At 36.8% G+C, this 26,323-nt stretch overlaps 5 protein-coding genes across 7 annotated transcripts; 1 reads left to right on the top strand and 4 right to left on the bottom strand.

The window, feature by feature from the left end:
• Positions 1–939: 939 nt before the first annotated feature.
• LOC149375385 (apolipoprotein D-like) lies at positions 940–5,454 on the bottom strand. Of its 2 annotated transcripts, XM_089588510.1 has the most exons (6): positions 5,434–5,454; positions 3,638–3,855; positions 3,395–3,517; positions 2,922–3,054; positions 2,621–2,701; positions 940–1,759 (listed from the first exon to the last, which is right to left on the bottom strand). In XM_089588510.1, exons 3-6 carry the CDS (start codon positions 3,515–3,517, stop codon positions 1,428–1,430), a joined length of 669 nt encoding a protein of 222 aa, XP_089444636.1. In that variant the 5' UTR covers positions 3,638–3,855; positions 5,434–5,454; the 3' UTR covers positions 940–1,427. The 2 variants fall into 2 exon arrangements, with proteins under 2 accessions (XP_089444636.1, XP_089444635.1); XM_089588509.1 differs by lacking the exon at positions 5,434–5,454 and having other exon boundaries at positions 3,638–3,954.
• Positions 5,455–5,598: 144 nt separating this feature from the next.
• On the top strand, positions 5,599–9,661 carry LOC149375384 (uncharacterized). 2 transcript variants are annotated; one of them, XM_089588481.1, is made up of 7 exons: positions 5,599–5,683; positions 6,198–6,295; positions 6,366–6,570; positions 6,637–6,866; positions 6,928–7,361; positions 8,403–8,778; positions 8,856–9,661. In XM_089588481.1, the coding sequence occupies exons 1-7, from the start codon at positions 5,681–5,683 to the stop codon at positions 9,535–9,537; spliced, it is 2,028 nt and encodes a 675-aa protein (XP_089444607.1). In that variant the 5' UTR covers positions 5,599–5,680; the 3' UTR covers positions 9,538–9,661. The 2 variants fall into 2 exon arrangements, with proteins under 2 accessions (XP_089444607.1, XP_089444606.1); XM_089588480.1 differs by having other exon boundaries at positions 6,366–6,866.
• Positions 9,662–10,340: 679 nt separating this feature from the next.
• On the bottom strand, positions 10,341–12,403 carry LOC106639052 (4-vinylanisole receptor). The gene is made up of 5 exons (XM_014352486.2): positions 11,997–12,403; positions 11,003–11,368; positions 10,713–10,917; positions 10,473–10,628; positions 10,341–10,394 (listed from the first exon to the last, which is right to left on the bottom strand). The coding sequence occupies exons 1-5, from the start codon at positions 12,359–12,361 to the stop codon at positions 10,341–10,343; spliced, it is 1,146 nt and encodes a 381-aa protein (XP_014207972.2). The 5' UTR covers positions 12,362–12,403.
• Positions 12,404–13,019: 616 nt separating this feature from the next.
• LOC106639046 (4-vinylanisole receptor-like) lies at positions 13,020–14,902 on the bottom strand. The gene is made up of 5 exons (XM_023391897.2): positions 14,538–14,902; positions 13,671–14,063; positions 13,391–13,595; positions 13,145–13,300; positions 13,020–13,070 (listed from the first exon to the last, which is right to left on the bottom strand). The coding sequence occupies exons 1-5, from the start codon at positions 14,900–14,902 to the stop codon at positions 13,020–13,022; spliced, it is 1,170 nt and encodes a 389-aa protein (XP_023247665.2).
• A 1,018-nt stretch (positions 14,903–15,920) lies between these two features.
• Positions 15,921–26,139, bottom strand: LOC106639045 (odorant receptor 9a-like). Its single transcript, XM_014352477.2, has 5 exons — positions 25,784–26,139; positions 17,300–17,692; positions 16,447–16,651; positions 16,095–16,250; positions 15,921–16,021 (listed from the first exon to the last, which is right to left on the bottom strand). The coding sequence occupies exons 1-5, from the start codon at positions 26,137–26,139 to the stop codon at positions 15,977–15,979; spliced, it is 1,155 nt and encodes a 384-aa protein (XP_014207963.2). The 3' UTR covers positions 15,921–15,976.
• Between the last annotated feature and the right edge of the window lie 184 nt (positions 26,140–26,323).

Raw genomic sequence — 26,323 nt, 5'->3', positions numbered from 1 at the left:
AGAAACAAGGCGTAAATTATATACATCATCTGAAAATAATCATATCTCGAGTGTCATTATCATTGTTGGTTGAGCGCATGTTTTGAAATGATAAGTAACAACATAAGGTATTACGTTTCAGTTACATCAGTATTTTACAAAAATTTCATACAACTTTATAAATTTTTTGTATAAGAAAATAAAAATTTTTTGTACATGCTCAAGAAATATTTTCCATGTATACTTTCGACAAGTGTTTTTTTCCTTATGAAAATTAATATGGGATAGTTTTATTATTTAGTTTTGAAAAAAAAATAACTGTTGTAGGTGATTCGATGGAATCTTAATAAGTATACTTAAGCTTTGATTTTATTTTTAATATTTTGCGTAAAAGATGGATTTAACAATTAATTAATTATCTATGAAGTATAATGTAGAATCCATCATTTTTCATAACATTTTGACATTTCATTTACTATTTTATCAATTAAGTAATATGTTTGCATTTTTAAGACGTTTTAATATTATTTACTTATTTACCACAACAAAGACACTATTTAAATTGATTTAAATAATAACTAGTTATTTGAAGTAATTTGAAGTTTTATTCATTTTTTTAAATGTATTTTTTTTATTTTAACTTTATTTACGGAGTACATAAAGTACAAAAATTAATAATAATCATCTCTTTAAAAAGGTATCAAAAAAATTTTTGCATGGGTCCGATAACAAGGAATAATATCATACATTGTTTTTATTATGCTGTTTGTGTTGCATTACAGTTTTTGGATAATATGTTAGTATACTTGCGATATTTAAAAATTATTTTCTTAATTATCCATCACAGTTTAGATACATTATTTATATTGTACATATTTTTTTACAAAATAACATTAAATATTTATTTGAAAAAAAAGTTAAGTTAAAATTAAAATGTTTAGAATTAAAACATAAGTGAACACATGATGTGATGAAATGTGTATTGGATTACAGATAATATTGATACAGAATTTGTACCTGCAAAAATTGTACCTAGTTAGATTTGCACTATTCACTGATATTGCCGAGGGTGTCAATATCAACTGCGTAAAATACAATGAAATCAATAATGTATTATAAATTTTAGATAATTTTTATTAATATTATTTAATATACTGAATATTATCTAAGTTGCTAAAATCTATAAGAACATCGTTATCATACCTATACGTACTTCTAAGAACTACTTTCTTTCGTACCTAATTTTCTAATACCTACTTACTTCGACTGTTTCACTGCCATCGGGTCATTAACTCCTAAATTGGCAACATGTCGAATAAAATAAAATCTTTGAAAATATTTTCGTAAACGTGTGTGACAAGAGAAAAAAAAAAACCGATTTTTCATCAGTTGGTCGCATATCGGTCTAGTGGAAAATACTCTTAATATCTATATTCGATGGTCACCCCCTAAAGCAGCAACAGCCCAATCCACTTGATGACTTTCCATGCGTAGCGAGTAAATTTTTTAACTGCCGCGTCGTCAATCTTGAAGTAATGAATCGTCTTGTGACAGTCATCTTGAGAGATATCACTAACTTTGGAGGTGTCAAGTGCGAGGCTGGAGAATTTACGATGTATTTTTTCGACGTACGTCTGGTCGAGGGTGCGGTCGCGCGATAGTATCATGACCGACCGGCGATGGAATATCGTGAGATTCCAGAATTGCTGGCAAGCGAAGATGGCAGCGTAATTCTTGTAATCCGTGTCTATGACCGTGTGAGATGCGCTACCTGCTAGTTCTAAAATAAAAGTGTTGGCTGTGAAATGCTTGAACCGGCATAGCTTTCAATTGTTCTTTGAATTTGCTTTTGTGCAAAAAAAAAAAAATTAGATTCTTATAACTTTGGTGATTTTAAACAAGAAAATTTAAGTAATGTTATCATACTTGACAATGAGGCTTATTAAATGGTAAATTAATTTAAAATTACCGACACAATTACATTTTTCATGTGATTAAATGAAAAAAAATAGATCATAACCTTTGAGAAGTAATTTAGAAGGTAATAGGTTAGCAAATTTTTAATTTAAAGTTGAGAAAAATTTCACTGATAATTTTACGGTCCGTTTCACGAGCAATGCAATGCTTTGATTAGATGTGTGAAGAGAAATTTGTAATATTTAACGTTTAAAATTTTTTAGTTTAGCATTTTTCGTTTCAGAAAAACTTTTGATTTTTCACGTTAAAAACATGCATTGAATCATCTAATGTTGAAAAGTTTTAGTATTGCCAATTCTTTTGATCCTAATACATGTCAAGTAAAATAAAAAAATACATTGCTTTGGTCGTGGATAAAAGAAAGGCATTTTAAAAAATTGCATGCTGCAAACTTGTATTTAATTTTGAATTTTCAGAACTGACGACTAATCGATTAAATAAGTTGAAATTAAATTTCTAAATAAATGGGTAGGGGTAAAGGGTACAGTTGTTGACCACCCGATAGTGATTGACCGCCACATGCATTTTTAAATGGAGTCCTTACATACAGATATACAAATTATACAGGGGTCAATCACTACCTTAAGGTGTCAATAACTATACATTTTACCCCTATGTAATAAATCTACAAAACGGGTAAAAATAGACATATTAATATACATACTTTTACTGATAGGAAAGACTGCGGTCATGTGAGCGGCTTTTTTGGTATTCCCAGTACGTAAGGTACCTATGAAGCTAAAACCTGCAACAAAAATTTAAAAAAGCAATAAAATTGGTCATGAAATATATAGGATAAATATATACAAACAACACATACATATTGGGTAAGAGTTTTTTAGTCTTAATATTTTTGCTAAACATTTTAATAATGTGTCTCTGTATTGATTTTATAACGCATAAAAAAGGTTAGTAAATATAAAAAATAAAATGAAAAAATGATTGAACTGAATTCTATATCTTACCAATAAATTGCATCATTGGTACTGTTTTGTGGGTGATCCTGTAATGACCTGGAGTGCTACTTTGCTCGTACTCGTATGCGATGCATTTGCTCTTTGTTGACGTCTTTTGAATTACATACCAGTTTCCAAGAAACTAAAAAAAAATTTTAATACTTCGATAATTAGATTTTGTTTGATGGATAACAAAAACATTCTACTTTTTTATCACCTTAGGATCTATGTATATTCGTAGAGTATCGAACATCATTTATGTATACATTTTCAGAAGTTTATAAAATTTATAAAAAACTTATTAGAAGGGAATGTTTCTATATTTTAAGACTATGGTAAGTAAGGTGTAAAAAAAAAAAAAAAAAATCAAAATACAAAATGAAATGTATATGTAAACTACCCGAAACAAATATTTTTTTTTAATTCTCAAATAATTATTTTTGCGAAACATATAACTTTAAAATGAGCAAACCACAATTCACCTCTTTCATTTGAAATTTGAGCATCGGCTTGGCAGTTGGACAGGCACCCAAATGGTAGGAATAAGCAGCACTCAAGGCAAGATATGCCATAAAAACGACGATGCTTAGCACGTGTGAATTCATCTGATGAATATCATAAACATTAGTACATTGTATTTATTTTATTGTTCCTTACAATAATTGAAGATAAAAATACCACTCTTTTGCTAGATAAAACAAACAAATGGTTATACAAAGACTTACTTTTTTCAAGTATCGATGATCGGAATACTTCAATCGGTACACAAAATGTACATCAATATTAGAAACAAATCAACAATAAACAAACGAAAAAGCTTATAAGTTGCTTTTTGCCAGTGGCACCTCTACGGTGAACTATTTTTAACTCATGGAGCAGTACTTCACGATGATGTTCCGTTATTAAAATGTAGTGACCCTCTGTTGTTGTGAAGATGCGTGGCCTATAAATACAATTGAGCAAAGGAGTGCAAAACAAGTGACTCCTTCGTTTGTCATAATTAGCAAGAGAAAGCTAGAAGTCATTCATTCCAGGTAAAGTGATAAGTACTTGAATAACAAGGGCGGCACTGCACATTTCAAATAACTATATATACTTACTATAAGCATTTTTCAAAACACCCAATGAGAATCACAAATTGTATTATTATATTGCATTTTCTTGTTAGTCGATATTTACACGTAGATATCTCCAAACAAGTTATTCATGTAATTTAAATTGAACTTGACAAGAAGTTTGTTTGATTTGCAATCGTGTCACAATATTTTTTAAACCTATTTGTACTTTAAAGTGGCAAACCTGTTTTTTTTTTGTTTTGTTGAAAAAAAAAAAAAAAAGTGATGTAATATAGTAATCATGGCTCTGGATTTATGTTAAGTGGCTTCAAAGTCATGGTGCATGTTGCACCTGCCATGTGTATAAAACTTTTTTTATCTCATGTAGTCATGTATGATTGAAATATCCAAGTTTATGATTTTTGTGTCGAAAATTATTGAGTTTTATTTTCCTCGGACCTCTCAAAATCCATTCAGTGACGTGATTTCACTTGAATGACTCAGAGTTTCTCTCATATTGGGGACAACGTCACGTGTTTCACTGAACACACAAATTTTGGCGTATAGAATGCTCCTCCCAACTTTTAGCAGTAAATTAGTCCTACTATAAGTATTGCTTAAGCTTTAAACCTGAGATATAGTTGGTGAAAGTTCAGTCACTGTTACAAAGGCGTTAATTGTTTAATAATGGAACTTGGTCACTTCTATCAACGCTGAGCTGTCGTTTTCGCGTTTTACCCTCGTTGAAAGTTCAGTCCAAGCCCGATGAATGTTTTTAAACTTTTTAATGTTTAAACTTTCAAATACAGTTTTTTAACCTACTTTAAGTATTTTATAATCATTACCAAATAAATCAAACACCATCACTCAATATTATTTTAATATCACGTTGCAGAAATTTAATGCATTTGTATGCAGACTAATTTTAACCAATAATACAACGAATAGAAATTCTTGAGACACGTGAAAAAATAATTTGCTAATTTTCACACTTAAATTACTTAGTAAAGTCGACAACGTTGTCGTTAAGTACTTATTTAATGAAATTGACGTATGTATTGAAATGGACATACTTGAGAACTGTAATCATAAAATATATAATGAAAATGAAAGATTCTTAAAAATAACCTTTTTACCTTCCAAGTTTGAAAAATTACCTTCTTGCCTCACATTTTAAAAAGTAGACTTTGTTCATGCACTTCGAAAAGTAACTTTTTTTTTGTTAGGCCGACAAATTATACTTTGTTTTAAGAACTTTTTGAAATTTTTTTCCATTCTTAAAACAATTATCACGACGTTAACAGCAGCTCTAAGTATGTTTCAAACGAAGATTAAACACGTAATGGTTATTTATTCCCCATGAATTAAAAATATTTTTTACGTTATACATGAATTAATAAAATTTACCCACTAGTGATAATTATTTTTTAAAGAAAAAAAATATTTAAATAATAAATATACTGTACCAATATCTTGGTACGCTCTTGGCATTTTAACACGTGAAGGTATACTTGATAATGAAACACATTAAAACTTGTACGGAGCTGATTAGATAGCAGTAATAGTTATTATTTTACGAAAGAAAATAAATTTCTCAAGGTGAGTAGTAAACGTCAAACGCTTAAGCAATTAGTACATAGTAGCTACTATTTTTGAGGCTCGTGAGCTGTGAACTAAACGTGTTGATTCCGACTGAAAATATAAAGCTGGATAATGGTGAGACTAATAACGTTAAAAAATACAAATAAAATTAAGTTAACAAAATAAATAATATTATAATAAGCTATACCTTTGTCAGCATTTAATAAGTAAAAAATAAATTTAATTCATACTAGAGAACGTGAATGTAAATAATATATATAAAGATTAATACCATGACAATGTTTTTTTTTTTTTCTGTGAAACATTTTTCTGTTACTTTATTCAGGGGAAATGCATTTCTAAACTAATATAAGCATATCCAATCACTTATATTCTGTGATTCTTATTACGTCTACCCCGTATTATTGTCGAAAAATATTCAACGCGTGTTTTTTTTTTTTTTTATTCAACACCTAAACAAAATCTGACCAAAATGTGCATCCCAACATTAACGCCCGATGTCACCCAAATTTCTAGGATTTGTATAATTTTCTTGTCAACATAATTCATAAACCAAGATGTTAAACACGTGTTAATGTTTTAAATGGTTAATATTGTTTAAAAAAACAATGTATTTCCACATTGAAAGGACGGAATATCAGTGTCAACGAGCCATCAGAACAGGGAAAGCCTCGACGAAGCGATTCGCTCCGGAAACTGTGGGAAAGTTCACGCACTTTTAAAAAGGTAATTTTTCATTTCAAGACGCAAAAAAAAAGTTATACTTGTCACGTTTATATTCCTCAATATACTCAAGGAATCCACGTTGCGGCAACGTTTGGAACCTCAACTTCAAAGCGCCCTTGTTCACGGTGTACGACCACGTAGACGCGAACGGCCCCGCACAGGACGACGACAGGCTGGCGATAATGAAGTTGCTCGTCGATAACGGCGCAAACGTGAACGTGCGGGACATAGACACGTACGACTCGGCCCTCATCGTGGCGGTGACGAAGCGACAGGTACAATATTGCCCGTTGGTTGCAAAACCCCACATGGGAATGTCAAAACTTTTGGAAAACCCACAGGTCAACGGAGCGCGGTTTCTTCTCGAAAACGGAGCCGATCCCAACGCGCGCAACATGCACGGGCGCACGGCTTTGTGGATCGCCGCGCACCTCGGCCTCGAGGACATTGTACAACTGTTGCTCAACCACAAGGCGGATGCCAACATTGAAAGTTCGAGAGGCAACACGCCGCTTGACGCTGCCATTTCGGCGTACAGGGTTCGCTCGGCGGAAAAGCTCGTCAAAGCCGGGTTGGTAATTCAAAACTTGAGCGGTGAATTCCAATCGTGATACATTTTTTTTTTTTTTTAGGGCAAAGAGCAATAATTTCTATCAGAGTCTACTGGCTGCGTGCAGGAACACCCCCAGGGTGCCGGACGAGCTGCGGCACAAGGATTTTGTGGAGCGCGTATTGGACGTCCACGGGAGCTTTTCGCCGGAGGTTCTGGTGTGCCACATGGAGTTCAAAAGGCACGACAGGTGTCATCAAAGTGGAGAGGAATGTTGGTTGGAGTCGCTGTGCGAGCGGGTCAACAACGACAACTGCGATGTCAGGGGTGACTCGGGGTTGCACGTGGCCGTCGGTGGTGGGAACGTTGCCAAGATCGAGGCTCTCCTTCGGAGCGGGGCCAACGTTAATTTGAAGAATAAATTCGGCGATACGCCCTTGCATGTCGCTTTGAGGCTGAAGAAACGGGGATTCAGCGCCGAGTACTGCAAGATCATTGATCTGCTTGTCGATTACGGTGAATAATACAATTTTTTTTTTTTTTTTCCTCAAGTGCCAACTTGATGCGTGGCGAACACTTTTTTCCGCTCATTCTGTTGCGATTGTAAGAACAATACGTTGATGTCTTACTCTCTCCACTTTTAATAGTGATACAACTTTTTTTAAATAGCGCGTATGCGAATTTACACCGTTTAAACAGTCGATTTCACACTATTTCAAAGAATTATACTTTTAACTCATATGAACTAGCGAATATTCATGGATTTTATCGCGAAATGATGAATATTTATACTACTTCTATTGATTTGACGTTTTACTATAAAAATAGGTTGGTTAACTTGTTGTTTGTACCACTCGGCATAATGTGTATTCGTTCATTCGGATTGAGATCGTTAATTGGATTACCGATACATATTTTGAATTAAAATTTATATGGACGGGGTACGAATGGACGATCTTAATTCTTCACAATTTCGCCAGTGAAAATCTTGCTCACTTGAGCAAATGATGGATTCAATTTTCACGATTTCAAATTTAGAGAGTAGATTTTTATATAAAACTAGATAGATTCGTAACTGCGGAAATAGGGCAAAAAGTAATCGTTGAGTCAAAGAAAAGGGCACAAAAACAAAAATAAAGATGCGCATCTGAACTTAGCGATTGGTAGTTTGCATAAACAAATACATACATAAAAAAACATTGAACACCTTGTTTTTAAACAAAAGCTGATGGGGATAAAAGCTCGTAAAAATTCATTGTATCGCAGTGCAGTGAGTTTTACATATGGACACCTGCTCATGAATTTTCATGCTTTTTATTTCGATCAGTCTTTGTTTAAGTAAAAGATGAAGAGGTTGGACCGAATGGATTTTATCTAATTGGAACCGAAAGTGACACAGACAGTACTTACAATCAGTGTAAAAAAAAGAAATAATGTATACAGTAACAGTATGCTTTGAGTATTGCATGTCCATGTTTTGTCTGCAAAAACAGTGAAAGAAAAGACGTTTCAATAAGTAACAAGATTATTCTTGATTATTCGTACTTTTTCTTGCAGGAGCGGGTCTTTGTATGCCCAACAATTTCGATGAGACGCCGATTTTTTTGGCAGCGAAACGACAAAACGTAAAACTGATGAATCTAATACTGGCGAGAATCACAAGAGTCGACCACAAGACACTCGGAAGACCGGTTGTAGGAAGCAATTTTGCGAAAGGAATTCATTTCAATAAGAATAAACCCCAATACCACGAACTCATCGTTGCCATTAATTTGGGTCACGAACAAATTGTCGATGGCTTGCTCGACATAATCGATGCAAAGGAACGTAAAAACTGTGGCCGATACACCAACAGAGTTATACACGTGGCTTTTATGGCGTGCCGATACAGCATCGTCAAGATGCTCCTGGAAGCTGGTTTTCGATCCGAGAGGTTTGCCACATTTGACCAGAAAAAAAAAAAGGTCCAAAGATATTTGCCGATCGAATAATCTCATTTTCAACCAACAGGTGCTACCCCGAATCCATTGTGCAGTTTTATTCCTCGAGTAATCATAACGAGGACGCGTTGAAAGTGGCGTGCCTACTTTGGGAATTTAATGACATTGGATCGATTTACACCGGAATAGCTTGGGCTTTTCATTACATTTTTAAGGAGTCGACCCCCGAGGAATTGGTGTACTTGCTGACGTTTTATTACGTCATTCTAACGCGATTGAACCGATCAATCGGATGCTTGGATCTGGCGCAAGGACTATTTGAGTCGATGCCCAAAGTTCTCTTGGACTGTAACCGCGTGCTGGACATATTGGAGGTGCTCAAAGTGGGCGACATGTCCATTTATAGGATCATCACGATGCCATTCGAATCGTTTGTGAAAATATTGAACAACGAGAGTTATCTCCATGAATTTACGAGTATAAGCTCGAAACTTGATAAAAAATGTAAACTCCAGTATTACCAGTGTGCATTGAAAATCCGCATTGATTTGGCCATTGAAAAGAAGGTGTTGCTGGATGTTGTTAAAGAGCATTTGAATGATGTTTTTCAAAGTGTTCTCAGCAAAACGGACTTTCAACAATGTTTGCCCAACAAAGTTATGTCCAATATAACTGACTACCTCAACGCGAGGGATTTGAAAAGACTTGCGATAACTATGATGCATGAGACCAGTCGTATGTGTCTGGAATAATATTAAAGGCCATTGGACTTTTTTTTTTTTTTTTTCATAATAAAGTGCAAGAAAATGGACGCCTTTCACGTGGTTTTCTAGTGTGGAAAATGAAATTTTTCATGACGTTTATAAAACAAGTGTACGCGGGTAAAACTATGCATAGAGTATAGTAGCCTCTGTAGGTATCGTACAGATACAAGTGTACAACACAAAAAAATGTTTTTTTTTTTTTTTTTGGTATAAATACATTATCTTTCGAATATCTTTCTTTTTGTATAAACTGTATCAAACTATGTTGAATTATAAAGTTATTATATTTATATGGTGAAAGAACAATTTTGTGAATACATATTTTGGCTATTCGAAGCTGAATGATTGCATGTGATGTAATTATTATTTAGTGTGAAAAATATTTTTTTTTGAAACTGCAAAATTAAAACGTAACCAAATTTTATGTTATCAAGGCATGCCAATAAATTGTTTTTTTATTTTTCTTCAAAGATCACTTGTCTGGAGATCTTGTGGAACACCAATCGAGGTAAGCGGCGAACAAACCTACAGGATTAACTATTTTTTTTTGGAACTGAAAAAATAAAAATAAAAATAGAAATACGGTATTTCGCTAGTAAATTACAATATTCATTATTTACAATAGTTTTTCATTGAATTCTACTACATGGGGGTACACTAACTGTTACCAGTTAACAATTGAATGTCTTTTATATAAAAACAATAGAATTTCCTTGTAAAAGCCTCAAGTGTACCTCGAACGTTTGCAAACTGGTTGGTAAATCTTCAACAAAATAGAAATCAAGAGTGCATCACATGGACGTTCTTTGAAGGAAATTAAAAACCGAGTACGATGTTTTCAATATCTGAAAAGCCGTATAAAATCCCAAGTGACACGATTATTGTTCACTCGATAATTAACGGTAGAAGGAAATAATGCTTACTTTGCAATAAGAGTCAATGGACAAATTGATGAGGAAGCTACTGGTGAACTTGATGGGTTTTCGCACGAGTATCATCATCCGAAGTAAATTCTTTTTGTCATCTATGCCAAACACGGTCCAATCCATCGCGTACATGGCACCGACGAGATCGCTGCTCTGATTGGGAGGCAAAAAAAGAAAAAAACAAAAAAAATTGCTTACTCACGCGCACGTATATACTCGTGGTTGGCCATTACATACCTGTAAAATGACCTCGTTGCCGTACCAGCAGAACAAAAATATCTGGTAGAGCATGCAGGACAGGTAGAGCGACAGCGACATGAAGTGCACGCTGAGCAAAGTCATCCTCGACAGGAGGTACACGCTCGAGCACAACACCAGCGAGCTGGTCACGAATTGAAAGAAAATTATGACGTTGAAGGTGCCGTTCAGTTTGGCGCTAAACCTGAAACAATTGGCATTGGTTCAGCTGTGCGTGCACCTCTCGTCACGCAATGGAGAGAAAAAAAAAAAAAAAAAAAAGACCCAACAGTTTGATGCACCGGTGGTGCTCGATACAGTCGACCAGACGCTTCAGCCGGTCATCTCCGTCCGCCGATCTCGCCGATTCCTCGGTTATTACTCGATACCGGTGCTTCAGAACTTCGAGTTGGGCCGAGGCGTGTATCAGTAGTCCGCAAATGAGGGTTTCGTTGGCGATTTGCACGTTGGCAGCTCCCACGTGGGCGATCGTTTGGTGGAGGAACGTCAGCCAGTACCGGGTGATCGAGCCCTCCGTGGCGTACGGTATCCAAGCCTTGAACGGCAGTATCTTGTGGGGGGTGAGGAAAAAAGTGCGCACCGTTATCAGCATGCAAGTCGTCTCCGTCAGGGCTAGGTAGAACAGCGTTACGAGCCTGTTGCGGGGATCAGAGAGAACATTGGTTTGGACGCGCGGGAACGAAATACGAGAACCTTAAGAATGAGCCACATTTGTAAGGACCGCGTGAAATTTTGCCCAAATTTTTCACGTGGAGTTCTCATGATTATTCTTCGGGGATTTTTTCATGTGGAAAATCCATGGAAAACACATATATATATACGTTCAAATAATCAAAATGATCAATTGTATAAATCAACGCTGAAGTCAATCGTAAATTATATTGTCGATTCCACGTTTAATCAATGCCGATTTTATTTAGCTGCGACGCTAACGTGGAAAAAAAACAACTTCGTTTTGAAGTTAACTACTAATATTCTTCAACTTAAATCAACGCTGATTCAACATGGAATCAACGTAGAATCAACGGTGTAGTTGACGACTGATTTCAGCATTGATGTCCTTGATAGGGTGTCAAATATTTTTGATGCATGAATCAGAAAGATTAAAAGAGTGCCTGGAACAAAGACAACAAGTTAACCAGCACAATGCATGCTTTTAATTATTTATTCTCGTTTGTATTTTCATCCAATCCTGTACGGTTATTAAATCAATGAAGTTACAAACGGCTTCGATCGGCATGTAATGCAGTTAAAAAATATTACCTGGCCTTGTTGTGGTTCCTGAGCTGTATGTCTCGCTCAACCGAGTCTCTAGCAACGCAGTAACCAGTTTCCAGGATGTTCGTCAACTCCGCGATACCACGGTGGAAGTAAAGGATGTTGATTATTTTGCAGCAAACGTTGAGCATCGACAGGAGCATGAAACAACTACCGGTCAGTCCCTCAAAGTCTTGGGCGCTGATGACTATACCGACCAAGTGGCTCAGGGTGAACGTGTAGATCAAAAAAACGGCAAAGCACGAGAAACAATTGTACGCGTGTTTGGCTATGAAGTTCGGCTCGAGGCTCGCGGGTCGCCAGAACCCGCAAATCGTCAGGATTGCCAAGGGTATTGGGAGTATTTTCATTTTTAACCGTATAGGTGCACCTTCACGGGTGTTTGCGGGTATACGCAAGAGCAGAACCAAGGGGGATACGCGCGACTATCGATCGGAAAACTATACATTTAAGGAGGTACGGGGACTTTAATCGGAAAAAACAGGCATATGTATAGGGGTAATTTAGTAATGAGCTCGTTTAATCATACACCCTCCACACTTGGTATATATCCCTACTCTGTCAAACCGATACTTACGCGGCCATTGTATCAAGTATGCGAGAGCTTGTAATAAGTGGTCTCGGGTAAGACATGATTGGCGAGTAAAGGCTTGTTACCGAGAGATGCGCTGAATATGTCATGAATCGGATTATTTCCGAACTGATGGGTATATATATATGTATATATGGGTGACCATGGAGACCCAAGTGTACGCAAGTCGACAAGTGCAGAGTGAAACTTGTCGAAGCTAACCGAGACATCGTTGACTCCAATAATTTCATTACTTTGGTATTGTGGTGCATTTTTGGAACAAAGTTAATTCTTACGTTGTATGGATCATAATTTGTTGGAAAAAAGTGGAGAAAACGTCACGATACTGCAATGGTATTTTTTTTTTTTCCTTGTACAAAGAACATATATATATATATATATATATATATATAAGCTCAACTACGTATTTGATTGAGTTACGCCATACGTTGCATGAAGTTGAACGCAGAGTAGGAGGTCTTCATTATCTGAAACCGAAGAACAATACGTGCAATGGATATTAACTGTTCAATGTGAACATATATGATAATCTTCAATCGACCTTTGCGAAAGATGACATGGACAAATGAATGATCCATCCGGTTTTCATTTCTATGGGTTTCCTCGATCTGGCCATCATGACCAACAAACTTTTCTTTGTCTCCGAATCCAGGTGGGTCCAGTCCACGTCCAAAGTAATGCTGCTCACGTTGACACTCTACACGACAAAACAATCATGCATAAGTGATGTGTCACGCGATGTACTTAAGAAATGACGTAATTGTTAATATATAGCAATAAAGTTCACTTGGGTGGAGACTGCATCGCCGTACCAACAGTAAAGGAAAATCTGCGCGACGACGCAAATCAGGTAAGAGAGTAACGTAAAGAACCTCGAGCTGAACAGTTGCATTTTCGACAGCTGGAAGACACTCGAGCCCGTAACCAGTGCCGCGATCAAAAACTGAGTGACCATCATCATGGAAAAGGTGGCGTTGAAGATTTTACAGAATCTGTGTGTGGGGGAAAGAAATGTGTCATATCGTTTCGTTTTAAAAGTTATACTGCACGTTCCAACAATTTTTTACCGATATATGCAGTCGTGGTGCCGTATAATGTCCCCAAGCTCTTCGGGTTGCCGGTACCTCCTTTTTTCCCAGCACATCCTACGAGCGTTTTCACTTCGAAGTCCATCGGGTAGCTTTTTCATGCGACTCTGCAAAATCTCGAGTTGGGCGCAAATTTGTATCATCATGCCCGTCACGAGAGTATCGCTGCCGACGTGTAGGAAAGCCGAGGTGATGTTACCCATCAGCTGATGGAAGTAAGACGCGACGTAGACGTCGGTCCTTCTGGTGTAGTTGTAAGGGTGCCAAGATGGGAAGGGCAGTCTCCTTTCGGGTACGGTGTTGAACAAGGACTGCAGGGTTACCATCACGGCGCTCAATGATATCATTCCCGAGTAGACAATGGTGTTGAATCTTATTGGGCCAGGGATTTTCGAGGGATGCGCATGAAATGCAAATTTTTTATTTATCCAAAGACTTTATTGCTTTGGGATTATCTTTAACCGAGGGTTCGGGTTTACCGATGAGCAACAACAAATTACTCGAGGACTGGAATAATGGTAAATGAATCACTTCAAAATATTTTTATACTGTTATAACAATATTTTTGTTTTAGGAGCACATTAATTTTCATCACGTTTTTTTTTTTTTTTAACAGAAATAAAACGAAATAATGAAAATATGTATTGCGTAACAACATAAACGTTAAGACTAAAACTAACATTTCAACCTTGTTTGGGTAACAACCTGAGGGTACTCTAATTTTTAAAATTAATTTTTGGACTCTAGGTGCAACATTAATTACAGAAAAATGAGGCTTGAAAAAAAAAAAAAAAAAAAAAAAACCTCTCGAATGATTCAATGAATTTTTTTGTATGCGACACAAACCTCGCAGTGCTGTCAAACTTTCGTTGGATTTTTTCTTCGTCATCATCGCGGTATTTGTACAAACCACCGAGCAAGGTGTTGGTCAATTCGATGAGGTCGTTACGTTTCAGCAATAAATTGAGCACCTTCAAACAAGCGCTCATTATCGACAAACACAAAAACGAGCTCTCGGTGATTTCGTCCACGTTTTGGGCGTTGAAAAGTATACTCAGAATCTGCGACAGTGCGAACGTGGCGTTGAGCGTATACATGAAAATGGTAAAAGCGTTGTAAATGAGAATCGAAGCCCTCGATTTCCAAGCTGGCGGTCGCCAAAAGCCAAAAATTTGGAAAATTAAAAAGGTCAGTGGGAGTACTCGCATCATTTTCGCCTCCCTGAAATAACTTTGTATCTTGTGGGTGTATGGACAACGTCAGCTCTTACATACAAGAATATTAGTTTATACGTAATATCGACATCAGGTCGTAGAATGCAACTATTAAAAGTTGTCGATTGATAATTACACGCAACGACGCAAAGTATATTATGTGCTTCCCTTCGTCGGAGTCATGTGTATGTAATTAAGGGTAATATCTAGAATAAAGCGAGTTGAATTGGAGACGAAGGGGAGACTATACTTTATTCACTATTTGTTTTATTATGAGGCTTGGAAACGCAATAAATACTGGCTTAGTTTCAAAAGTCATAACGTGAATAGATGAATAATTAAATTTATATTTTACACAAATATATTTTTGTTTATGTGTACTGCCGTTGTGTTTTTTCACATTATAAATTACATTTTGTGTTTTTTTTCTATTTGTTCCGCGCCCCTGTATCGGTATCTGCGTTGCTTTTTACGGGCAAAAATTATCATTAATTATTGTAAAATTCTAATGTGTATCTAATAAAAAAATAAAAAAATATATACAATGGAAGAAGCATAAATTAATAAATTAAATAATCGTTAAAAAAATAAACGCGTAAACAAATAATAAAAAAAAAACAACGAAAGAAACGTAAATAAATCAATAAATTCATAGTTAACTAAACAGTTAAATAAATGAACGCATAAATAAATAACGGTAACACTAGTGTTTGATGAGTTTATCGTTTGTGCAATACGAGTAAGCGCTAAAGGTATAACTTGGTATTAATTGCTGTTAAAAATACAATTTAGATCTGAAAAAAAAGCAAAAACTAATAATGCAGGTAAAAATTACTGTAGAAGAGTACTTGGACCTCAATAAACTGTAAACAAGGTACAATATGCCATAGTTGAATGCTTGTACTTGTAATACATGCTTACAAGTATTAAAGTAGTCATTAAAAAAGTAATGAAAAATGATGATTTGATTAATAAGTAAATAAAATGAAAACATACGTGCAGTATATATTATTCGTATGTATTTTGTCTAAATTTAAACTAAACTTCAACAACAGATAACTTTCAACAGGTTTACACCGAGAGAACGTTGTACACGGAGTATGACGTTTTGACGATCTGAAAGGAAAGCAATAACCACATTACAAGTTAAAAAATTTAATATCACAAATGTATATGTATGTATACTCACACTAGTGAAAGCAACGTTTGACAATGTTATTACGTATCCGCTGCTCATGATTATTGGCTTGGTCGTTCGGTGGCAGATGATCATCAGATGTTTTATTCCAGTTTGGCTCAAGTGTCTCCAATCCGTGAGGAGTATGTTATTTCCCAAATCTGTGCTCTGGAACAGCGAGAGAGAGGAAAAAATCCATCACAAAGATAATTTTTCCAAGGTATAAATATGTTATTCATTGTAAAAAAAAAAAAAAAAAAAAAAAAAAAAATGAAAAACAAATCAAATGTAAAAGGAACACAATTCTTTTTTATTGCATATATTTATAATCCTCATAAAAGAACATAGAAGGGTAAAAACTCACCCTCAAAGTTATCTCGTTACCGTACCAAGTGTAGAGAAAAATTTGCAACAGCATGCAGGATTGGAACAACAAAAGGGTTACAAAGTCGCTGTTGACGGATGGGCAGAGGGCCAAATTGTACGTGCATACGCACAAAACGACGATACTCGCGACAAATTGGAACAGAATGACAAAAACGTATATGTCGTTGAGCAATTCAGCCATCCTGCAATCGTGTATTAAGTAATATTACATATCATTTCTGGCCTGCAATAACAAATCACTGTTTTACTTGAAATAAATAATTTAGTTTCTTCAGCTTCTCTCATTTCTATTTTAGATTTATTACCTACATTATTTTATAAAAACAACGTATAATTGAAAAAATCGTTTGAAAAATATGGATAAAAAATTTATTGTCCATGAATTTAAAAAAATATTGCCACGCAATTGCCGATCTGTCATGGATATGGCTAGTAAGTTTTGAAATAGTCTAACAAAAAATAAATGTTTTATTTCCATGTAATGAGAAAATTAGGGACAACAAGCAAGTCGTAACCCTTGGAATATTTATACTTTCTTTTTTTTTTTTTTATTTAACTATACAGCAAATTAGTATAAAAAAAAAAAAAAACTTTCATTGACCACAAACATGAATTTAAAAAGTATCTTTTACGTACTTTCATATTTTCATTCTTGAGGTTGTACTAATATTTTGCACGGTACAAAGAAGCGAAAATTAATTTAATCTAGTGTGAAAAAGTGATGCTGTACAGAGACCTGCCATATTTTTTCGAGGATAGAATAAAATTCATTATTCACGGCAAGCTCTGCTTCCACCAAAAAAAAAAAAAAAAAAAAAAAAAAAACTCACTCGAAAATCTTCAGGTGGTGTTGTATAAGTTTGACGAGCAACTTCTTCTCCTCGGCAAAGACCAGCCCCTCGTCCACACCCTCGTCCCTCATGGCCTTGACCGTTTGCGTCAAACGGGCGAAGCGCTCCTCCAGTATCCGGAACTGCGCGCATATCTGTATCATGAAACCACTGACCAACACCTCCGTGGACGCGTTGACCGAGGCCGCGATGGTCACCGCCCACGCCTGGTGCAGGTAAGCTATGCGATAGTTCCTGACGCTGTCGAGGGAATAGGGGAGCCAGCCGCGGTAGGGCAACACTCGGTCCTCGATGTCCGAGATGAAGTAGGGCATGTACACGAAGGTGATCACCGATATCGAGTACAGACCGGCCAGCTTGTGGGTGTTGCTCCTACAGGATATATATTTATTATCATCCTCGGGTGGGTCGAATAATGCATTTTTTGCTTTTTATATATTTTAATACACATTAATTTTATAATCTACGTATCACAATCTACGTAGGGCATGTACACGAAGGTGATCACCGATATCGAGTACAGACCGGCCAGCTTGTGGGTGTTGCTCCTACAGGATATATATTTATCATCATCCTCGGGTGGGTCGAATAATGCATTTTTTGCTTTTTATATATTTTAATACACATTAATTTTATAATCTACGTATCACAATCTACGTAGGGCATGTACACGAAGGTGATCACCGATATCGAGTACAGACCGGCCAGCTTGTGGGTGTTGCTCCTACAGGATATATATTTATTATCATCCTCGGGTGGGTCGAATAATGCATTTTTTGCTTTTTATATATTTTAATACACATTAATTTTATAATCTACGTATCACAATCTACGTAGGGCATGTACACGAAGGTGATCACCGATATCGAGTACAGACCGGCCAGCTTGTGGGTGTTGCTCCAACAGGATATATATTTATTATCATCCTCGGGTGGGTCGAATAATGCATTTTTTGCTTTTTATATATTTTAATACACATTAATTTTATAATCTACGTATCACAATCTACGTAGGGCATGTACACGAAGGTGATCACCGATATCGAGTACAGACCGGCCAGCTTGTGGGTGTTGCTCCTACAGGATATATATTTATTATCATCCTCGGGTGGGTCAAATAATGCATTTTTTGCTTTTTATATATTTTAATACACATTAATTTTATAATCTACGTATCACAATCTACGTAGGGCATGTACACGAAGGAGATCACCGATATCGAGTACAGACCGGCCAGCTTGTGGGTGTTGCTCCTACAGGATATATATTTATTATCATCCTCGGGTGGGTCAAATAATGCATTTTTTGCTTTTTATATATTTTAATACAAATTAATTTTATAATCTACGTATCACAATCTACGTAGGGCATGTATACGAAGGTGATCACCGATATCGAGTACAGACCGGCCAGCTTGTGGGTGTTGCTCCTACAGGATATATATTTATTATCATCCTCGGGTGGGTCGAATAATGCATTTTTTGCTTTTTATATATTTTAATACACATTAATTTTATAATCTACGTATCACAATCTACGTAGGGCATGTACACGAAGGTGATCACCGATATCGAGTACAGACCGGCCAGCTTGTGGTTGTTGCTCCTACAGGATATATATTTATTATCATCCTCGGGTGGGTCGAATAATGCATTTTTTGCTTTTTATATATTTTAATACACATTAATTTTATAATCTACGTATCACAATCTACGTAGGGCATGTACACGAAGGTGATCACCGATATCGAGTACAGACCGGCCAGCTTGTGGGTGTTGCTCCTACAGGATATATATTTATTATCATCCTCGGGTGGGTCAAATAATGCATTTTTTGCTTTTTATATATTTTAATACACATTAATTTTATAATCTACGTATCACAATCTACGTAGGGCATGTACACGAAGGTGATCACCGATATCGAGTACAGACCGGCCAGCTTGTGGGTGTTGCTCCTACAGGATATATATTTATTATCATCCTCGGGTGGGTCAAATAATGCATTTTTTGCTTTTTATATATTTTAATACACATTAATTTTATAATCTACGTATCACAATCTACGTAGGGCATGTACACGAAGGAGATCACCGATATCGAGTACAGACCGGCCAGCTTGTGGGTGTTGCTCCTACAGGATATATATTTATTATCATCCTCGGGTGGGTCAAATAATGCATTTTTTGCTTTTTATATATTTTAATACAAATTAATTTTATAATCTACGTATCACAATCTACGTAGGGCATGTATACGAAGGTGATCACCGATATCGAGTACAGACCGGCCAGCTTGTGGGTGTTGCTCCTACAGGATATATATTTATTATCATCCTCGGGTGGGTCGAATAATGCATTTTTTGCTTTTTATATATTTTAATACACATTAATTTTATAATCTACGTATCACAATCTACGTAGGGCATGTACACGAAGGTGATCACCGATATCGAGTACAGACCGGCCAGCTTGTGGGTGTTGCTCCTACAGGATATATATTTATTATCATCCTCGGGTGGGTCAAATAATGCATTTTTTGCTTTTTATATATTTTAATACACATTAATTTTATAATCTACGTATCACAATCTACGTAGGGCATGTACACGAAGGTGATCACCGATATCGAGTACAGACCGGCCAGCTTGTGGGTGTTGCTCCTACAGGATATATATTTATTATCATCCTCGGGTGGGTCGAATAATGCATTTTTTGCTTTTTATATATTTTAATACACATTAATTTTATAATCTACGTATCACAATCTACGTAGGGCATGTACACGAAGGTGATCACCGATATCGAGTACAGACCGGCCAGCTTGTGGGTGTTGCTCCTACAGGATATATATTTATTATCATCCTCGGGTGGGTCAAATAATGCATTTTTTGCTTTTTATATATTTTAATACACATTAATTTTATAATCTACGTATCACAATCTACGTAGGGCATGTACACGAAGGTGATCACCGATATCGAGTACAGACCGGCCAGCTTGTGGGTGTTGCTCCTACAGGATATATATTTATTATCATCCTCGGGTGGGTCAAATAATGCATTTTTTGCTTTTTATATATTTTAATACACATTAATTTTATAATCTACGTATCACAATCTACGTAGGGCATGTACACGAAGGTGATCACCGATATCGAGTACAGACCGGCCAGCTTGTGGGTGTTGCTCCTACAGGATATATATTTATTATCATCCTCGGGTGGGTCGAATAATGCATTTTTGGCTTTTTATATATTTTAATACACATTAATTGTATAATCTACGTATCACAATCTACGTAGGGCATGTACACGAAGGTGATCACCGATATCGAGTACAGACCGGCCAGCTTGTGGGTGTTGCTCCTACAGGATATATATTTATTATCATCCTCGGGTGGGTCGAATAATGCATTTTTTGCTTTTTATATATTTTAATACACATTAATTTTATAATCTACGTATCACAATCTACGTAGGGCATGTACACGAAGGTGATCACCGATATCGAGTACAGACCGGCCAGCTTGTGGGTGTTGCTCCTACAGGATATATATTTATTATCATCCTCGGGTGGGTCGAATAATGCATTTTTTGCTTTTTATATATTTTAATACACATTACTTTTATAATCTACGTATCACAATCTACGTAGGGCATGTACACGAAGGTGATCACCGATATCGAGTACAGACCGGCCAGCTTGTGGGTGTTGCTCCTACAGGATATATATTTATTATCATCCTCGGGTGGGTCGAATAATGCATTTTTTGCTTTTTATATATTTTAATACACATTAATTGTATAATCTACGTATCACAATCTACGTAGGGCATGTACACGAAGGTGATCACCGATATCGAGTACAGACCGGCCAGCTTGTGGGTGTTGCTCCTACAGGATATATATTTATTATCATCCTCGGGTGGGTCAAATAATGCATTTTTTGCTTTTTATATATTTTAATACACATTAATTTTATAATCTACGTATCACAATCTACGTAGGGCATGTACACGAAGGTGATCACCGATATCGAGTACAGACCGGCCAGCTTGTGGGTGTTGCTCCTACAGGATATATATTTATTATCATCCTCGGGTGGATCAAATAATGCATTTTTTGCTTTTTATATATTTTAATACACATTAATTTTATAATCTACGTATCACAATCTACGTAGGGCATGTACACGAAGGTGATCACCGATATCGAGTACAGACCGGCCAGCTTGTGGGTGTTGCTCCTACAGGATATATATTTATTATCATCCTCGGGTGGGTCGAATAATGCATTTTTTGCTTTTTATATATTTTAATACACATTAATTTTATAATCTACGTATCATATACGTATATGTATGGTTATTTGTACATTTTGATATAATAACGTCTATTATTGTATATTATCAACACGTTTTTAATATATATGTTACATGTATAATTCGTACATTTTTATTAAATTATCATATATATATACATATTATTGTAGATTTTTATGTAATAGTATACATGTGTCTCTCAGTTTGAGGGGTTTTCTTTTTCTTCGCAAACACGTCAAGCAAATCACAAGAGAATAATAATCCTTTCAAATTAAATTAATTTAAGATTACGTCACCAACTTTCTATTAGAAAGTTCACCTCTTAGTGGGGGCACTTATGATAAGCAAATGATTATTTTCCATTGTTTTTATTCCCAGAAATGGCAAATCGTCAAATTTTTATTTATCTTACTATTTTTATTAAATTTTTTCAACCAAGTATTTTTGATATTTTTCTTTTTATGGGTACAGGCTATCCCCAATTAACGCAAAACGCCGAAAGAAGTTGTTTTTACAACTCAGAGTTGTATAAATGTTGAAAATGTGTCCGTTACTTTTAGAAATAATTTATGTGCTCCTAATTGCGTCAATTTGCAAGTAATTAGTGGCCAGCTCGAGTATAAATCAAAGGGACATCTAAATTGGGGAAACAGCCGTTTAATACTTTAGTTCACGCCCCATTTGAGCATCCCTACCCCAATCACAAAAGAGTACAACAAAGAGGGTATCACTTGATACGAGGATGACAAATACAAACTACGTCACAATTGGCGGTGATTTCACGATTCGAGAAAGTATTCGTGTTGAGTTGTTAAGTATACGAAAACTATTAATGGGCCCTGTAAATACTATGGTGACTTGATTTCTCTCGATTACTGTTCAAAAGTGTAGTCATCAAGGTAGCAATAAGTTTTGGTTTTTGCTCAAGAGAAGAAACGTTGTTCCCCCAGTTGTTGGTGCACACTTTTACTTTACATATTTCAACAAAAAAAAAGAAAATCATCGCTTGCCAGTATGTCATCGTGTCAGTTGCATGCTTACATAAATAATAAAAATTACGATCTCTTACGCTTGGCTTTGGAAAAAAAATTGTGGCCCATCGACGAATTGAACGATTTTAACGAGACACCCCTTGATTTGGCCGCTCGCAACGGTGATCTTCGGGCGGTTGAAATTTTGTTTGAATATGGTGCCAAACCGACCATCGAATATAGCACCGAGAGACCGACAATCACGCTGGCCAAGTCCTTTGTTGGAAAGAATTTGAACGTGATAAAAAAGTTGATCGAACACGGCTGTGATCCTAACGTACAATTGGACAATCACGAAGTACAAGACAACACAACGTGGGATGTAGTTGTAGCTCTGGACAACGCTGAGGTAAGTCTTGATCATACGCATGATATTCTCGTTTCACGTAAGAATTTATTGTACCCCATTTCTTTGACACCCAATGAAATGTGAAGTTCAACTTCTTTCGCGCCTACCCAAAGTGTACATACACTTTGTGCGCGGAGCAGTCTTTTTAACGACCACTTGGCTTACCGATACATTTTCTGAACGCGCGCCAACACCTGAAGTTGAACTTCATTCTCCGAATGTCCACGAATCGGGGAAACAAAAAAACAAAAGTCGCGCTACTGAATACTCGATGAAACCATCGAATACCCCAAGCTTTTACGTTAAACTCGTTAAAAAATCCTTGCAGATAATGGAGTACTTGCTGGAGCTACACCCCGGCAATAAGCAGGACGCGCAGTTTCTCTCGAGCGTGTTGATCTCAGCGAGTAGAAAATCGAAAAAAATCGTCCGGTACCTACTCGGCGAGTTTGGCGACCGGTTGCGCGGTACGACCGACGAATCGGGCGAATCCACCTACTACCGCGCCATCGCGGACTGCCAAAGCGACACGATATTCGTAGCTCTGGTGGGTGTCAGTAAGGAAGTCCTGTCCGAGGTGGGCATCGACGGCCAAAGCCTCGCGCACAAGGCCGTGGCCGGGAACAACAAAGCCCTACTGGCCAAGCTCATACGCCACGGCGTCGACCCCAACAGAGTCGACGCCCACGGCAAGACACCGCTGCACTACGCCGTGGACCAGGGCCTCGACGAGCTGGCCCTCCTGCTGCTGGACCGCGGCGCCGACCCCAGCATCCCTGACCAAGCCGGGGACACGGCTCTGCACCTGTTTCTCCAACACGGCGAGAGTTTACGATTGCTCCGCAAGTTGGCCAAGGGGACCGATCTCTACGGAAGGAACTCCCGTGGCTTGGCGCCGCTGCACTTGGCCGTTGGCGCGGCTGACGAGTTGGTCTTCCAGCAGATGGCCATGCGGTACTGCGAGTCCATCGATTACCCGGACGGTGGGGGCAAAACTGCCCTGCATTACGCCGTGGAGGGCAGGAAGCTCGGCGCAGTGGAGTTTTTGTTGGACGTGGGGGCGCGGGTGGAGGGTCTGCTCGAGGATGGGGCGCCGCTGGTGGACGAGCCCGTGAAGGCTTGCGTCGCGAGGGCTTTGGTCAAGAGGGCCGTGGCTGGGATGCGCGTCGGCTCGAGGTTGGCCGGGGTGTTTGGGGGTGGCGAGTCGGACTTCGCGGACCTTTGCTTGGAGGAGGTGCGGAGGATGAAGGAGACCAGGATCAGAAGGGAGAGCAGAAGCGTGTACGATTTTCTGGTGGCCGAGAGGCACTTGTCGGTGGTTCTCGTGGGGGAGCCGTTTATCGGCAAAATGGTCCGGCAGGGAGATAGGCGCAAGGTGTTGGTGGTGGACGCGCGCTTTCCCATTTACAAGGCCATGCTGCAGAAGCAGTATTGGATCGGCTGTAGGTATTGTTCTTGTTACGATCTGGCGGCTACGTATTTGTACACGTTGAGTCGTTGCTGCCTCCCGGCCAGGGTATTGCACAAGATCATGTCGTTTTTGGGCGAGAGCGACATGCGGAACGTCATTGAATGCGGGGAGTCGTTCAATCGCTTCGAGCGTAATTTTTTCCAACTGAATCCCGGAATGAACGACTTTTTTGATAACATGGACAAGAGGGCTGGAAAAAGAAAAGTTTTTACTGCAACCCCATAGGTATTGTGTGTCTTTAAAGTGGCAAAAAAAAAAAAAATTACTGTGTTAGCTCTACAACCTGGTGTGATTTCGTCTTTTTTCGTCTGTTTACGATTGAATTTTAAATGTTTTTTTTTCTTTTTTATTAATTGAACATTAATACTTTGGAAAAATTGCAACAAAAAATAGTTTTTATTGTTACAAGATTGTCTAATAGATTTTTTAAGACATTCTACGTACACCTTGAAATATAAAATCGAACTAAAATTTTTAAGCGATTTTTTAACAATTATAAGTTTATTAAAATGTAAAATAAATAGAATAAGAAAACGACTGTAGATGTCAAATAAATTTTGTTACAAGATAGTTATAACTTGCGCTGAAAAATATATTTTTACTTAATTGGTTTTATTATTGAATGTATTTTTAGTTTTGTACAATTATTATAATTTGGAGAGTGCAGAAGTACTATTGTTTTTTTTGTTTTTTTGTTTTTGTATAATGTAATCTCAACTATTTAAAAAATTCAAACTCCATACCCTAATAATACTATGTACTATGAAACTCAAAATCATGATATAAATTTTTTCACTAAGGCAACAAATCGCTACCGTGAAAAATCGTTATCATAACCCTTTACAAAAAAAATTTAATGCGTAATAAATGTAGCTTAATTATTCAATAATCCTTAAAATTTATTGTATTTTTTTTTCTCGGTGCATAAAAAATTTCATTATTAATACATGGCTAAAAATAAATAAAATTTTCTGAAATTACTTTTTTATATTTTTATTAAGAGAAAATGAAAATCATAACGAAACCGCTTCATTTCGACATTAATTTTATGTTTTTTCTACACAACCATTAATTAAAACACTACTTTGTTTATCTCCTTCAGAAATTTTTTTACGTTTTCACAACATATTTTTAATCAACCATTTCACGAGCTTTCTGTTAAAATTAAAAAAAAAATAGGCCCAAGTGTAATCGTTTCGTGAAAGCTCCCAACTCATCATGTATGAAAAAAAAACATTTTTTCATTTTGATCAACTAAAAATAAACTCTGCATTACTTAAAAAATCATATTACCTAGACTCGTCATCGAATTTCTTCTGAATGGCCTCCTCCTCGGGGGTCTGCGGCAGAGCGACGTCGTCGAAAAACATGTCGATGAACCGAATGATTTTTTTCCTTTTCGACAAAAAAGAGAAACTCTTCTGCGTGACGTTAGTTATGTTGATCAGCTGTATCATGTTTTCCATGATTTGCTGCACGTTTTCGGCGAGAAGTATAATATCCAGTATTTCGGATATCATGAACGTGTAGTAAACGATCAGCGAGACCACAGTGTACAGCGAGTACAGTGTCACGGCGAGACTCGAGGACCATTTTTTCGGACGCCATATGCTCACTAGTGACAATAGGACGAAAGGCTGAAGCTGCATTTTGACGGCGAATAATTTTATTTTATTTTTTCGCTCTCCGCAAGTCAGACAACGAAAGGGGACACTCGTACTTTTTTATTCAGCTAATGATCCTGGCTGCAACCTGGTATTACAATGTAGCATGCAATTGTTTTAAATAGATGGGGGTCGCTGCTATGGAAAAGTAACTTTGTGCAGAAGTACG

Source organism: Copidosoma floridanum, unplaced genomic scaffold, assembly GCF_036245765.1.
Source record: "Copidosoma floridanum isolate Cflo_tuat_1 unplaced genomic scaffold, Cflo_Japanese_pri ptg000007l, whole genome shotgun sequence".
NCBI lineage: Eukaryota > Metazoa > Arthropoda > Insecta > Hymenoptera > Encyrtidae > Copidosoma > Copidosoma floridanum.
This window is presented reverse-complemented; position numbering and strand designations above follow the sequence as displayed.

What these genes read in the sequence shown, in the direction of transcription:
- LOC106639045 (XM_014352477.2), bottom strand. Translation starts at nt 26,139, where the DNA reads ATGCAGCTTCAGCCTTTCGTCCTATTGTCACTAGTGAGCATATGGCGT. An exon ending in AAATTCGATGACGAGTCTAG is followed by an intron (nt 17,693 to 25,783) that starts GTAATATGATTT and finishes TATATCCTGTAG; the next exon opens with GAGCAACACCCACAAGCTGG. An exon ending in CACCACCTGAAGATTTTCGA is followed by an intron (nt 16,652 to 17,299) that starts GTGAGTTTTTTT and finishes ACACGATTGCAG; the next exon opens with GATGGCTGAATTGCTCAACG.
- LOC149375385 (XM_089588510.1), bottom strand. Translation starts at nt 3,517, where the DNA reads ATGAATTCACACGTGCTAAGCATCGTCGTTTTTATGGCATATCTTGCC. An exon ending in ACCAATGATGCAATTTATTG is followed by an intron (nt 2,702 to 2,921) that starts GTAAGATATAGA and finishes TTTTTGTTGCAG; the next exon opens with GTTTTAGCTTCATAGGTACC. An exon ending in AGTCTTTCCTATCAGTAAAA is followed by an intron (nt 1,760 to 2,620) that starts GTATGTATATTA and finishes CTTTTATTTTAG; the next exon opens with AACTAGCAGGTAGCGCATCT.
- LOC106639052 (XM_014352486.2), bottom strand. Translation starts at nt 12,361, where the DNA reads ATGAAAATACTCCCAATACCCTTGGCAATCCTGACGATTTGCGGGTTC. An exon ending in GCAACGAGGTCATTTTACAG is followed by an intron (nt 10,629 to 10,712) that starts GTATGTAATGGC and finishes CCTCCCAATCAG; the next exon opens with AGCAGCGATCTCGTCGGTGC. An exon ending in CCATTGACTCTTATTGCAAA is followed by an intron (nt 10,395 to 10,472) that starts GTAAGCATTATT and finishes ACGGCTTTTCAG; the next exon opens with ATATTGAAAACATCGTACTC.
- LOC106639046 (XM_023391897.2), bottom strand. Translation starts at nt 14,902, where the DNA reads ATGATGCGAGTACTCCCACTGACCTTTTTAATTTTCCAAATTTTTGGC. An exon ending in CACCACGACTGCATATATCG is followed by an intron (nt 13,596 to 13,670) that starts GTAAAAAATTGT and finishes CCCCACACACAG; the next exon opens with ATTCTGTAAAATCTTCAACG. An exon ending in CCATGTCATCTTTCGCAAAG is followed by an intron (nt 13,071 to 13,144) that starts GTCGATTGAAGA and finishes CTTCGGTTTCAG; the next exon opens with ATAATGAAGACCTCCTACTC.
- LOC149375384 (XM_089588480.1), top strand. An exon ending in GTTCACGCACTTTTAAAAAG is followed by an intron (nt 6,296 to 6,365) that starts GTAATTTTTCAT and finishes AATATACTCAAG; the next exon opens with GAATCCACGTTGCGGCAACG. An exon ending in GAAAAGCTCGTCAAAGCCGG is followed by an intron (nt 6,867 to 6,927) that starts GTTGGTAATTCA and finishes TTTTTTTTTTAG; the next exon opens with GGCAAAGAGCAATAATTTCT.